General features: G+C 43.0%; 1 protein-coding gene across 3 annotated transcripts in view; it reads left to right on the top strand.

Moving 5' to 3' along the window:
- nkpd1 (NTPase, KAP family P-loop domain containing 1) overlaps positions 1-13,609 on the top strand; it is a 30,578-nt gene extending 16,969 nt beyond the window's left edge. For all 3 annotated transcript variants that reach the window (XM_072549165.1, XM_072549166.1, XM_072549167.1), the window contains one exon: positions 8,885-13,609. In XM_072549165.1, coding sequence (XP_072405266.1) covers positions 8,885-10,590 — 1,706 coding nt within the window. In that variant the 3' untranslated portion in view covers positions 10,591-13,609. The remainder of the gene's footprint in view (positions 1-8,884) is intronic.
- Positions 13,610-14,175: the final 566 nt, after the last annotated feature.

Here is a 14,175-nt window from a genome sequence, read left to right as displayed (position 1 = left end):
TTCAATTAATATCGCCAGCCCTGCTCTGAGATTTTAACTTTATTAATTTGCATGCACTTCAGTAACTGGATTTTAATTACAAAGTCATAGAGATGTACAGCACAAAATAGAGCCTTCGGTCCAAATCATTCATGCCAACCAGATATCGTAACCTAATCTACTCATCTTGGAGTGCAGTTACTAGCGGTGTTCCGTAAGGATCTGATTTGGGACCATTGCTGTTTGTCATTTTTATAAATGACCTGGAGGAGGGGCTAGAAGGTTGGGTGAGCAAGTTTGCAGATGATACGAAAGTCGGTGGAGTTGTTGACAGTGAGGAAGGATGTGGCAGGTTACAGCGGGATATAGATAAGCTGCAGAGCTGGGCAGAAAGGTGGCAAATGGAGTTCAATGTAGGTAAGTGTGAAGTGATTCACTTTGGTAAGAGTAGCAAGAAGATGGGGTACTGGGCTAATGGTCGGATACTTGGTAGTGTGGATGAGCAGAGGGATCTTGGTGTCCATGTACACAGATCTCTGAAAGTTGCCACCCAGGTAAATAGTGCTGTGAAGAAGGCAAAAGGCATACTGGCTTTTATTGGTAGAGGAATTGAGTTCCGGAGTCCTGAGGTCATGTTGCAGTTGCATAAGACTCTGGTGCGGCCGCATCTGGAGTATTGTGTGCAGTTTTGGTCGCCATACTATAGGAAGGATGTGGAGGCACTGGAACGGGTGCAGAGGAGGTTTACCAGGATGTTGCCTGGTATGGTAGGAAGATCGTATGAGGAAAGGCTGAGGCACTTGGGGCTGTTTTCATTGGAGAAAAGAAGGTTTAGGGGTGACTTGATAGAGGTGTACAAGATGATTAGGGGTTTAGATAGGGTTGACCATAAGAACCTTTTTCCACGTATGGAGTCAGCTATTACGAGGGGGCATAGCTTTAAATTAAGGGGTGGTAGGTATAGGACAGATGTTTGGGGTAGATTCTTTACTCAGCGAGTTGTGAGTTCATGGAATGCCCTGCCAGTAGCAGTGGTGGACTCTCCCTCTTTATGGGTATTTAAATGGGCATTGGATAGGCATATGGAGGATAGTGGGCTAGTGTAGGTTAGGTGGGCTTGGATCGGCGCAACATTGATGACCAGAGGGCCTGTACTGCGCTGTATTTTTCTATTTTCTATGTTCTATGTTCTATGTACTCCCATTTGCCAGCACTTGGCCCATATCCCGCTAAACCCTTCCTATTCATATACCCATCCAGATGCCTTTTAAATGTTGCAATTGTACTAGCCTCCATCACTTCCTGTGGCAGCTTATTCCATATACGCACCACCCTCTGCATGAAAAAGTTGCCCTGTAGGTCTCTTTTATATGATTCCCTTCTCACCCTAAACCTATGCTCTCTAGTTCTGGTCTCTCTCACCCCAGGGAAAAGATTTTGTCTATTTACCCTATCCATGCCGCTCGTTATTTTATAAACCTCTATAAGGTCACCCCTCAGCCTTTGACGTTCCAAGAAAAACAGCACCAACTATTCAGCATCTCCCTATAGTTCAAACCTTCCAATTCCCTGGCAACATCCTTGTAAATCTTTTCTTTTCCAGTTCCTAATTTGAAACAAACACTAAAATTGTGATAGAAAAGAGAAGTAAAGTACTCTATTACTGTTGCAATAAAGGCAAAAATTTAATTTTCCTTCCTCAGTCCTTGCTGTAACTGCATGTCAACATTTTCATGTACAAGGACACCCATATCCCTCTGTACTGCAGCATTTTGCAGTCTCTCTCCTTTTAAATAACTTTCTCCTCTTCTATTCTTCCTGTCAAAATAGATATTCTCACATTTTTCTACATAACACTGCCTCTGTCAAGTATTCACTTAACATATGTAAAAATCTTTGTAGACTCTGAACATCCTTCTCACAGACTTTGTCTCATCAGCATATTTGATAACAATGCAGTCAGTCAATCCCTTCAATTAAGCCATTAATCTTGATTTTTAATAGTCGAAGCACTGATCCCTATGGCATTCCACCTGTTACAGTTTGCCAACTTGAAATAATGACTCATGTTCCAACTCTCTGATTCCCATATATTAACCAATTCTCTAGCCAATCTAAATAACACCCCAATACAATGAACTTTTGTGCAAGGGAGGCAATGGCCTACTGCTATTATTAGTGGACTCTTAATCCAGAGACCCAGGCAATGTTCTGGGACTTATGTTCAAATCTCACCACAGCAGATGGTGGAATTTAAATTCAATAAAACATCTGGAATTTAGAGTCTAATGATGACCATGACTTCACTGTTGGAAAAACCCATGTGGTTCGCTAATGGGAGGGAAACTTGTCTGCCTTACATGTGACTCTGGACCCATAGCAATGTGGCTGACTCTTAACTGCCCTCTGGACAATTAGGGGTAGACAGAAATGCAGGGCTAAGCAGTGATGCCTTCATCCAATGAATAAAAGAAACTTACAATGAGTTTTCAGCTAGTATATAAGTAGTCTTGTATGTATCATCGTATTGAATGCCTCCTCACAATGCAAATAGGGAAGTGATGGCCTTGTGGTATTATTGCTGGACTGCTAATTAACTGGTAATGCTCTGGGGATCTGGGTCCGAATCCCGCCATGGTAGATGGTGGAATTTGAATTCAATATAAATATCTGGAATTAAAAATCTAATGATGACCATGAATCCATTGTCGATTGTTCACTAATGCCCCTTAGGGAAGGAAACTGCCACCCTTACTTGGTCTGGCCTACATGTGACTCCTGACCCACAGCAATGTGGTTAACTCCTAACAACCCTTTGATTAAGGATGAGCAATAAATGTTGATGGCCAGCGATGCTCTCATTCGGTGAATGAACAAAGAAGGAAAAAGTACATTGCATACTATTTAATAAATTTATCAAACATGACTTCACTTACCAACACTGTTGTCTCTTCCTGATATTACAATAATTATTAACACTGATATAATAGATCCAAAAGATGTTGGGTTTCTTATTGCCTTTATGGAAAATAGATATGAAATAGGCTTATTTATTTTTCTTTTAATATGGTAAGGCATTCCAAGGCACATCATTGGAGACATGAGGACAGGTAATCTAAAATTTGATCCAATAGGCAGTTTTAAGGGTTGGCTAAAAGGAAGACGAGTGGGGGTGGGAGGATTTCTAGGAGTACAGGCTACATTGAAATATTTCTGTATTTATTGAGTTCAGCTCTGTAATTTATAACTCTTGCCTCTTCTGTGAGCAACATCAAAAGCATGAGATGTAATTGCAGATCATTGAATGAGTTGTTGAAGGAATATCATGTAGATCTCCTTGTTCTCTGGCAGTTTGTTGAGGATAGGTGCAGCACCTTTGGTTGTGGAACCATAGACAGGTTACAGATCCTTGTAGAAATATTTCAGATTATGCTTATCAATAACTTCTTGGAGCTCTGTAAGCCTTAAACTCCCATTATCAACTCTTCACCACTTTTAATGAGAGTGTGCTTGGCTTAATGGTACCTGCCGTTGTCTGATTTCCTTTTTAACAAATATGTAGGGTCTGAACATTGGGTAATTCATCTAGTAGCTGGACTATAATTTGCCCATCCCTAATTGCCCAGAGAGCAGCTGAGTTAACAACATTAGTGTAGATCCATAGTCACATTTACGCAGGATGGTCGTTCCCTTGTCTAAAAGGCATTAGTGAACCAGATAGGCTTTTCTGACAATCAATATGGTCATCATTACACTCTTAATTCCAGATTTCTTTTGAGTTCAAAGTCCAGCATCAGCCATGTCAGGATATGAACCTGAGTCTTCAGAACATTCCTGGGTCTCAGGATTTGCAGCCTAGTGATAACACGCTCGACCATTGCCTGAGCTGTTCAGTCATAACAACCCAGCAGGTCTGGCAGTATCTGTAGAAAAAGAGAGTCAGAGTCGGAAAGTGTGGCGCTCAAAAAAGCACAGCAGGTCAGGCAGCATCCCAGAAGCGGGAGAGTCAACATTTTGGGAATAAGCTCCTTCATCAGGAATGCGGGAGAGGCAGAGGAATTGGAAGTAAGGGATTGCATTTTTACAGGAGTGGGGCTGGGAGGAGGTGCAGTCAAGGTAGCTATTGGAATCGGTGGGTTTGAAGTAGATGTCCACATTGAGTTGGTCACTGGAGATGGAGATGGAGAGGTCCAGCAAGGGGAGGGAAGTGTCAGAGATGGTCCAGGTGAACTTAAGGTCAGGGTGTTGCTGAAGTTGATGAACTTTCAACCTCCTCGTGGGAGCACAAGGTGTTGTTGATATTCTCATCAATGTAGTGGAAGCAAAGGTGGGGAATCGTGCCAGTGGAACTGCGGAAGATGGATTGTTCCATGTATCCAACGATGATGCAGAAATACCTGGGTGCAATACGGTTGCCCATGGCTAAGCCTCTTGTCTATAGGAAGTGGGAGGATTCGAAGGAGAACTCGATGAGGGTGAGCACCAGTTCCACCAATCAAATGAGAGTGTCAGTGGAGGTGAACTGGTTGGGTCAGCAGGAGAGGAGGAGACAGATGGCTGTTAGGCCTTCGTTCTTGGGGATGGAGGTTCATAGGGACTGAATGTCCATGGTGAAGGTGACACATTGGAGGCTGGGAAATCGAAAGTCATAGAGGAGGTGGAAGGCATGGGTGGTGTCTCAAATGTACGTGGGGAGTTCCTGGACCAAGGGGGACAAGATGGTGTCAAGATGTGAGGAGATAAGTTGGTGGGACAGGAGTAGGCAGAGACAATGGGCTGACCAAAGCAGTCTGGTTTGTGAATTTTGAGTAAGAGGTAGAAAGGTGATGCAGGGTTCTGGAACTAAGAGGTTGGTGGCTGTGGATGGGAGATCCCCTGAGGTGATGAGGTTGTGGATAGTGTGGGAAATGATGGTTTGGTGATGGGATGTGAGGTCATGGTTGAGGGGATGGTTGGAGGAGGTGTCTGTGAGTTGGTGTCTGTTTCGGTGAAGTAGAAATCGATGCACCATACTACCACTGCACCCTGCCTTTTCCGCTGGCTTGATGGTAAGGTTGGGGTTGGAGAGGAGGGAATGGAGGGATATGCTTTGCGAGGGTGAGAGGTTGGAGTGAGTGAGAGGGGTGCAGAGATTGAGGCAGTTAATCTTGCGATGGCAGTTGGAGATAAAGAGGTCAACGGAGGGTAAGAGGCCAGCACAGGGTGTCTAAGAGGAAGATGTATGCTGGAGGTGGGAGAAAGAGTCTTTGGAGGGTGGGTGGGCGTCACAAGCGAAAAAGTAAGAATGGAGGTGGAGGCGACGGAAGAAAAGTTCAACATCGCAGTGTGTATGGGATTCATTGACAAGGTGCAGCAGGATGAAGTAGGGGTCCTCCTGTGGCACAATGGTAGTGTCCCTATCCCTGTACTTGGAGACCTGAGTTCAAGACCCACCTGCTCCAAAGGTGTGCAATAGTATGCCTGAACAGGTTGATTAGAAAAATAGGTATAACTCAACACGCATTCGATGGATGGGCCACAGGGCTTGCTTCAAGTTTAGACACAGGCACTGAGTTTTTGGGCGGCATGGTGACTCAGTGGTTAGCACTACTGCTTCACAGCAGCAGGGTCCCAGGTTTGATTCCAGCCTCAGGCGACTGTCTGTGTGGAGTTTGCACATTCTCCCCCTGTCTGTGTGGGTTTCCTCCGGGTGCTCCGGTTTCCTCCCACAGTCCAAAGATGTGCAGGTCAGGTGAATTGGCCAAAATTGCCCATAATGTTAGGTGCATTAGTCAGAGGGAAATGGGTCTGGGTGGGTTACCCTTCGGAGGATCAGTGTGGACTTGTTGGGCCAAAGGGCCTGTTTCCACACTGTAGGGAATCTAGCCTCAAAATGGCAGTGGTGAAAGCCTTACCCATCCCTCACATAGCTGGACTGATCATCACATGGGGCTGCTACCACAACCAACTTATTGTCAGCCACTAATAGTCCCTATGAGCAGTTATTGATTCTCACAGGCTGAGCTTTTCCCACTCCTTTGTCTGCCCAATTGTTGTTCTCTCTCTCTGGGCTCTACTTCCACCTATTGTTTACTTCTGACCCCACCTCTCCCCACCCCATCTTTCATATATATACATATACCAATCTTTTCCCAGCTATAATGTTGCAGTGATATAAAGCCCTTGTTATTTGGAGTACAGTGTCCAGATTTAGATTAGATTACTTACTGTGTGGAAACAGGCCCTTCGGCCCAACAAGTCCACACTGGCCCTCCGAAGACTAACCCACCCAGACCCATTCCCCTACATTTACCCCTTCACCTAACACTACGAGCAATTTAGCATGGCTGATTGACCTCACCTGCACATTTTTGGACTGTGGGAGGAAACCGGAGCACCCAGGCGAAACCCATGCAGACATGGGGAGAATGTGCAAACTCCACACAGACAGTTGCCTGAGGCAGGAATTGAACCCGGGTCTCTGGCGCTGTGAGGCAGCAGTGCTAACCACTGTGCCACCATGCCGCCCAGTTGCCTTGTTACCAGAAGGATGTAGAAGTTTTGGAGAGAGTGCAGAGAAGGTTCACCAGGCTGTTGCCTGGTCGTGAGGGGATTGGCAATGAGGAAAGGTTAAAAGGACAAAGATTCTTTTCACTGGAAAGGCGGTGGTTGAAAGGGGACCTGATAGAGATCTACAAAATTATGAGAGGTACAGATAAGGTGGAAACTCAGAGGTTTTTTTTCCTCAGGGTTGAAGTTTCAATTACAAGGTGGCACAGGTTCAAGGTGTGAGGGAGAAAGTTTAAGGAAGATGTGTGAGGGAAGTTTTTCACACAGAGTGGTAGGAGACTGGAACACACTGCCAGAAGAGGTGGTGGAAGCAGGCATTTAAGAGGCATCCAGATGGTTCCATGAATAGGGAGGGAATAGACTGATATGGATGAAGTGGGCTCTGAAAGTCCTGGGAACCGGTGACGAAATTGGGCTGGATGCTGGAGAGGGATCTGAGAGTGGCAGGATTGGGAGGCCATCCCCTCATGGTGACTGTGAAAGTCACTGATACACCGAATCTCTCTGCCACAGGGTTTTCCCAGGGAGGGGCGGGAGACTTGTGTGGGATCTCTCAGTTGTGGACTCACAAATACGTCAGAACTGTGCTCAATGCCACCACACAAGTTCATTTTGTTCCCCTTTGATGAGCACAATGCTGCTGCTGAGCCAGTAGGATTTGGGACCATCACTGATCTCTCCCAGGCATAGGATACAAATCACTGCAGACATTTAAGGGCGATACGGTGGCTCAGTGGTTAGTACTGCTGTCTCACAGCACTGGGGACCTGGGTTTGATTCCAGCCTCAGGCGACTGTCTGTGTGGAGTGTGCACATTCTCTCCCCACCTCTGTGTGGGTTTCCTCTAGATGCTCCGGTTCCTCCATTCTCCAAAGAAGTGCAGGTTAGGTGAATTGGCTCTGCTAAATTGCCCATAGTGTCCAGGGATATGTTGGTTAGGTGCATTAGTCAGAGTTAAATGTAGAGCAATAGGGTAGGGAAATGAGTCTGGGTGGGTTATTCTTCGGAGAGCCAATGTAGGCTTGTTGGGCCAAATGGCCTGTTTCCACACTGTAGGGATTCTATGATTTTAAGTCACATTTGGTACTAAGAGGGCTGTATAAGAACACTGAATAATTTATCATCAGAGAAGGCTTCCACTCAATTTGTGTCGAAGTAGTCTTCTATTAATACTTCCTGGAAGTGTGTGGCTGTGACCAGGCAGCTGCCATGTTTCATACATTCTGGAGGATGCTCACGTACCTGGTGTGTTTCATGGTCCAAGGGATTTCCACAGTTGGTTACTAGAGCACCAGATCAAAGTCGATTTGCTACATGTCATTAGTGCCTGCAAAATGAACCTTGATAATACGGGACTGATCAGCAATATTGTACAAAACATTACTGCTGGCTGAAAGGGGACCACTATTTGAACAGCTTCCGAGAATCCACTGCAACCACAGCTGATGACACACTGCGCACCTCCTTGACAGATGCCATGCCTAATGCTACCCATGCTTCATCCAGACAAGTTGGCGGAGCAGGTGTAGGGCCCTTGAAGCTGCATGGCCATTGTACAGATCTGAAATGCCCTGCAATGTAAGCCAGATAGAGTGTGCTGTGCCATCAAGCTGTGCTCCGCAAAATTGAAACAGGCAATAAGCTGATGTCCTGGATGCAGAGGAATGATGGAATGGCACCAGTCTTCCAAGGAGAAGGATGAGGACATCGGTAAGGATTAAGCTGACAGGGTCCATGACAGAGCTCAGCTGTGACTGGTGCTCTCCTCCGAGAGGGTGGTGGGAATCTGGAACTTAGGGCCTGTGATTGTGGTAGAGGCAGAAATCCTCACAACGTCTAAGGAGTATTTAGATGTGCACTTGCAATGCTAAGGCATACAAGGCTATAGGCCAAGTACTGGAAAATGGGATTCAAACAGTTAGGTGGTGTTTTTGATCAACAAAGGCCCAAAGGGCCTCTTCTGTGCTGTAGACCTTTATGACTCTATGGCATGTTGTGGATGAAGAGTATCTCAATTCTCATCACCTTCTTGATCCTTCATGACCCTTTGACCTTACAGTGTAATAGCACTTAACTATGCCATTGGAATATTGCAAGGTGATATTTAGGAAGAGAAGTTGTTTCTTTCTGCAGAACAATAGATACGTTAACAAATGGAGGAACACTTTAAATATTGATAGACGTGCAGAAATTGTGCTTCGGCTGATTCATTTTTCTTTGTTTCACTCAAATTCATCTGAACTCGCAAACTGTTCACATTCTTAGCTGAATTTTATGCATATCGCCTTAAGCACAAAGAGTTAAGTTTGTCTTTTAAAAGTAAACATATGCTGCTCACTATATTATTCTTTTACAGAACAAATGTCATTGGAAGTGCTTAGTCGAGAGAAGAAGGAATTTGCAAGGACCCGGCAAAAGTCTCGGACAACCTCTGGTCTTGGATTTGTTCTCCTTTTGCTGCATTTGATTTTCCTTAAGCCTCAACTGACAGAAAAGCATGAAAAACGGAAAAATTTCAGGTTCATATTTGTCAAATTCAGTGCATGGGAATTTGCAGGCAGTGATAAGTTGTGGGCCGGTCTCATTACAACATTGTGTGATAACATCAAAGACCAATTTGGATGCATTCCAACTAGCATTGTTCGGTCCCTGGGTCACCAGTCCACCTTAGAAAAATGCAAATTTGGTTCTGAATGGGTGTCTAAAAAAATCTTAAAAATTCCAATATGGTTTATTTTCAGTTTCCTCCTATTACTAGCTCTGACACTAGCATTAGTCATCTCAATATTTGGTATTGCCATTGGAGAAATGGGAAATAATTTTGCTTTAGCCCTTGAAGGTCTAGGTTTTGGATTAATTGGATGTTCTGCCTTCCTGACAATGAAAAACTCCCTTGCAGTGGGCAAGAATATGATAGTCAGCCAGAAGGCCAAAATGGAAAGCCTAATGAATAAAACAGACTTCAGCGCTCAACTGGGGTTCATGAATGATATAAAGCAAGAAGTTAAAGTTCTCACAAATTTCATCAAGTACATAGAAGTCTTTGAACGAAGAAAAATTCGAATAGTCCTGGAAATTATGAGTCTTGACAGATGCACTCCAGATAAAGTTGTTGGAGTCTTAGATGCTATGAACATCCTCCTTTCAGATCCCGATGCTCCTTTTATTTCAGTGCTGGCTGTTGATCCTAGCATCATTGTAGCCTGTGTGGAGAAATCTAATACTTTCAAAGGTATGGCGGACAATGGCTACGAGTTCCTGAATAGAATTGTGACATTACCATTTTGTGTCCCCCAAATGGACACTCAAACCAAACTCAACTTTATCAAGCAGGTAGTGGAAGGCAAGAATGGCCTCATGGAAGACGCTCCAATGCAGCCTCACAGACATGAAGCAGACAAGTTTCAAGGAAACTCTTTGGAAATTGTGCCATTGATGAATGTTTCTAGTGGAGAGATTCATACTTCCGAGCAAAGAAATGCCAAAATGAAACCAAGTCACCATATTCAACAGGCCTATCAGTGCTTAATGGACAGAGATAGCAACCTCCATGAGTACATTGAGGAGAACTTCCTACAAATGAGGAGGATAGTAAACATAATTCCAATTATGACCACACTCATGTTTGAACGAAATGTTCCAATGAGTTCATTTCCCCCTCAGAGAATTGCTGCTTGGGTTATTTTAGCCACCTGCTGGCCATGTCGCCTCAGTTGGATCTGGCAATGCTTGGAGGATGCAGTGCAAAGGGAAGAGTTAAATGAAGAAAAGGGCATTAACGATGAGATGCTGTTGTGGACCATTTATGAAAACTCCTCAGAAAACTTGAAATTAATACAATCCAATATTGAAAAATTATTGACTTTGGATGGAGATCCTGAAATCTTTCAGAAGTTTTTATCGATCAGCTACAAATTCACTGTTAAAGATGCAAATATCATCCTGCCGTACACAATTAATCTAGATTCTTCCTTAAAGAGAAAGATGGAATTACTTCTTGGAAGCAAATTTTTAGGGAGAAGAGCAACCTCATCTTCTGAAAATGCTACAAGGCATGAATAGGAGTCATAATAAGAGAAAAATTATAAAATGTTCAACATTAAAATCTTATTTCTCTACAAGTTGATGATTCCTTTAATATACCAGCACTACTTGATCAGGCTGACTATACAATAATAATAAAGGATTTGAGGCAGTCAAGAAAATATTTTCCAATGATTCTAACATTTGGAGAGTATCTGGGTAACAGCACCATCAAAGAGAATATGCATTTTTTTACATTGAAGAACTTCCAGTAGTTGAATAACATTTCATGTCTTTATTGCTGGTTTAGTCACAATTCACGCCTGCAACAGAAGTGATTTGTCAAACTGTTCAAACTAACATGCTAAAACATTAACATTAGTCATTGCTTACTCTGTTGTACTCTTCCCTCTGAGATTGCAGATTCAATTCCAACTCCAGAGATTTGAACATAAGAAAAAATGTTCTGATACTTTCAATACAGTCTGAGGGAACAGACTGCACTATTGAAAGTTCTGTTGGTCAGATAGGCATTATTCCTTTTAGACTGATATGAGAGATTCTGAGGAACCTAATATTCCAAAGAAACCTTTACAATTATTTCTGTGCTAGCGTAAGAATTTATAATAGCAGTTAGAAGGTTATTTGTCATTGGGAAAATGTTAGAATCTATTAAAAAGGATATAATAGCAGAATATTTAGAAAAGCCTAATATAATCAAGCAGAGTCAGCATGGCTTCATGAAGGAGAAATCACGCCTGACAATGTTATTACAGTTCTTTGAGATGGTTGTAATGTAGAAGCACAGCAAATACACGTAGGCCATCCAACTCAGTACTGTGTTCCTGTTTTTCCCCATGTCCTTTGATTACATGAGCCTTAAGAACTATATCTAACTGCTTCTTGAAAGCATTCAATATATTGGCCTCAAGCGTTTTCTGTGACAGAGAATTCCACAAGCTCATCTTTCACTGCATGAAGAAATTTATCTTCATTTCTGTCTTAAATGGCCTAGCCTACATCCTTACAATGTGACCCCTGCTTCTGGACTTCCGCGTCATTGGAAACATCCTTCCTGTGTTAACACAGTGTAGTCCTAATAGAATGTTATAGATTTTATTGAGATTCGCCATCCTAGACTTTGTACCATCAATTAAAGTAAGCAATGTTTCCTTGTCTACTTTATGCTAACCTGTGATAATCTTGTACACTTATTCAAAGTTTGGGAGAAGATTTATAGCTCGGGTGCTCGTTGTTGTGGTTCTGTTTGCCAAGCTGGGAATTTGTGTTGCAAACGTTTCGTCCCTGTCTAGGTGACATCCTCAGTGCTTGGGAGCCTCCTGTGAAGCGCTTCTGTGATGGTTCCTCCGCAACCCAAAGGACTAGCCACACTACCATACATCAGGAGCATTTCCGAACTGACAGCCAGACTACTGCGACCACTAGGACTCATAACAGCACACAAACCAACAGCCACTCTCAGACAACAACTCACCAGAACGAAGGACCCGATACTCAGCATGAGCAAAACCAATGTAGTGTACAAAATCCCATGCAAGGACTGTACAAAACACTACATAGGACAGACAGGAAGACAGCTAACAATCCGCATCCATGAACACCAACTAGCCACGAAACGACGACCAGCTATCCTTAGTAGCCACACACGCAGATGACAAGCAACATGAATTTGACTGGGACAACACTACTGTTATAGGACAAGCCAAACAGAGAACAGCCAGGGAATTCCTAGAGGCATGGCACTCATCCACAGATTCTATCAACAAACACATCGACCTGGACCCAATATATCGGCCACTGCAGCGGACAGCTGGAACTGACAACCGGAAGCGGCAGAGACAAGCCACTATAAATGCCGGAGGAAAAATCACAGAAGTGCTTCACAGGAGGCTCCCAAGCACTGAGGATGTCACCTAGACAGGGAACGAAATGTTTGCAACACAAATTCCCAGCTCGGCGAACAGAACCACAACTTGTACACTTATATCAAATCTTGCTTCAATCTCTTGGAACAAAGGAGAACAACCCTAGCTAAACTGTAATTAAAATCCCTCTTCCCTGGGACTATTGTACTCAGTCTCTTCTGTAGATTGTTATTTAAATGGATGGAGCCTGCTGAATGCTATGACACAGGGAGATTTGTGTTTTATTGTGTATGATAGTGTAAGTAATGGAAGGATCAATGAAATCCTGGCCTTCATTACAAATGCAATTTAAAGTATTAAAGTCTTCTGTGAGGTCACAGTTTTGTGACTACTTAAAAGGGATATGCTTGCATTGAAACAGTTCAGATACTTCACCTTCATGAAGTTCATGAGGTGTGTTAGGGGTGCCCATGAATGAGCAACACAAAATGTTCGATGGGTGGCCACAGCCAAAGCTGTAAAAACATGGATGTCGGTTGTCTTAGGAAGCTTGGGAAAACGTTTGCTTACTATAGTCTGCATAAGTAAAAACAATTGTAGCTCATAGACCCAAGATGGTACAGTAAGTTTAACATGCAGCTGCAGTTGTTTATGCAGGAGACATAGATCAGAACATTTCACATAAGAATTCTAGAATTAATTAGTGAGTCTTTAATTAGTCAGTCTGTTGCAATAGTACATTTTAAGATTAAGTAATCATGGATATAGATTCTGAAGCAGTTATAGATGCATGCACATACACAAATCACCAAAAGCATTAGAGAGAGATTGAGATTTCATTAAGAAGGCTAGTCTTAGACAGCCCCCATGTCATTATAAGGAGAATTGAATGTGGTTTGAATGAACACATTTTAAGAGACCAAGAGGTCAAGGTTTAGTGAACAGTGAGATTATGAGAAAATGTGAAATTGGCTCCAGGGTTGTCCATCACTGATTGTATGGTTACATGACTTATTTGATTGAATGTACATGTAATTAATTAGGAAAACAGTCATTCTGTAAATGTAAAAGGTGGGATAAAAATAAATGCACAAAAATGCATGCTTTTTCTTAGTTCGTTGAAGAAGGCTGATTCCCAGTGGTGTAATTTTAATAAACTCTTTGATCTCTGGTGTCGAGTGATTATTTGGCCATTCCCCCCAACAAGGTGTTTTTATTAATTAGATGTGGATTTCACTGGCTGGGCCAACATTTACTGTTGATCTTTAACTGCCATTGAAAAGTGTTGGTGAACTGTCTTATTAAACTGCTGCAATCCATTTGGTAAGGTTACGTGCACAATATTATTAAGGTTTTCAACCTGGAACAGTGAAGGAACAGAGGTCTATTTTAAAATTTGCGTGATCAGTGGCTTGGAGAGGAACCTGTGGGTACTAGCAGTAGTGTGTGATGAAAGCTTGATCATGAAAACTACTAAACGGAGTTTCAAAAAAATAAGATGATCTTAGCACAAGATTCTGAGAAAGCTTGGCAGGGACAATGCTGAAAGGATATTTCCTCTCGTGCAATAGTTTGGAATTGCAAGCATGTTTTAAATATCAGGGGTGTATCATTTAGGTTGAAGATGAGGAGAAATTTCTTCTATCAGAGGTTTAGTTCTGTCTGGAATCTCTTCCTCAGTGAGTAGTGGAGGTTGGCCCATTAGTTTTAAAATCGTGCAGCTCAGGATCCCGTATTC

Source organism: Chiloscyllium punctatum, chromosome 29 (genome assembly GCF_047496795.1).
Source record: "Chiloscyllium punctatum isolate Juve2018m chromosome 29, sChiPun1.3, whole genome shotgun sequence".
Classification (NCBI taxonomy): domain Eukaryota; kingdom Metazoa; phylum Chordata; class Chondrichthyes; order Orectolobiformes; family Hemiscylliidae; genus Chiloscyllium; species Chiloscyllium punctatum.
The sequence above is the reverse complement of the archived record's forward strand: the minus strand, read 5'-3'. Positions and strand labels throughout refer to the sequence as shown.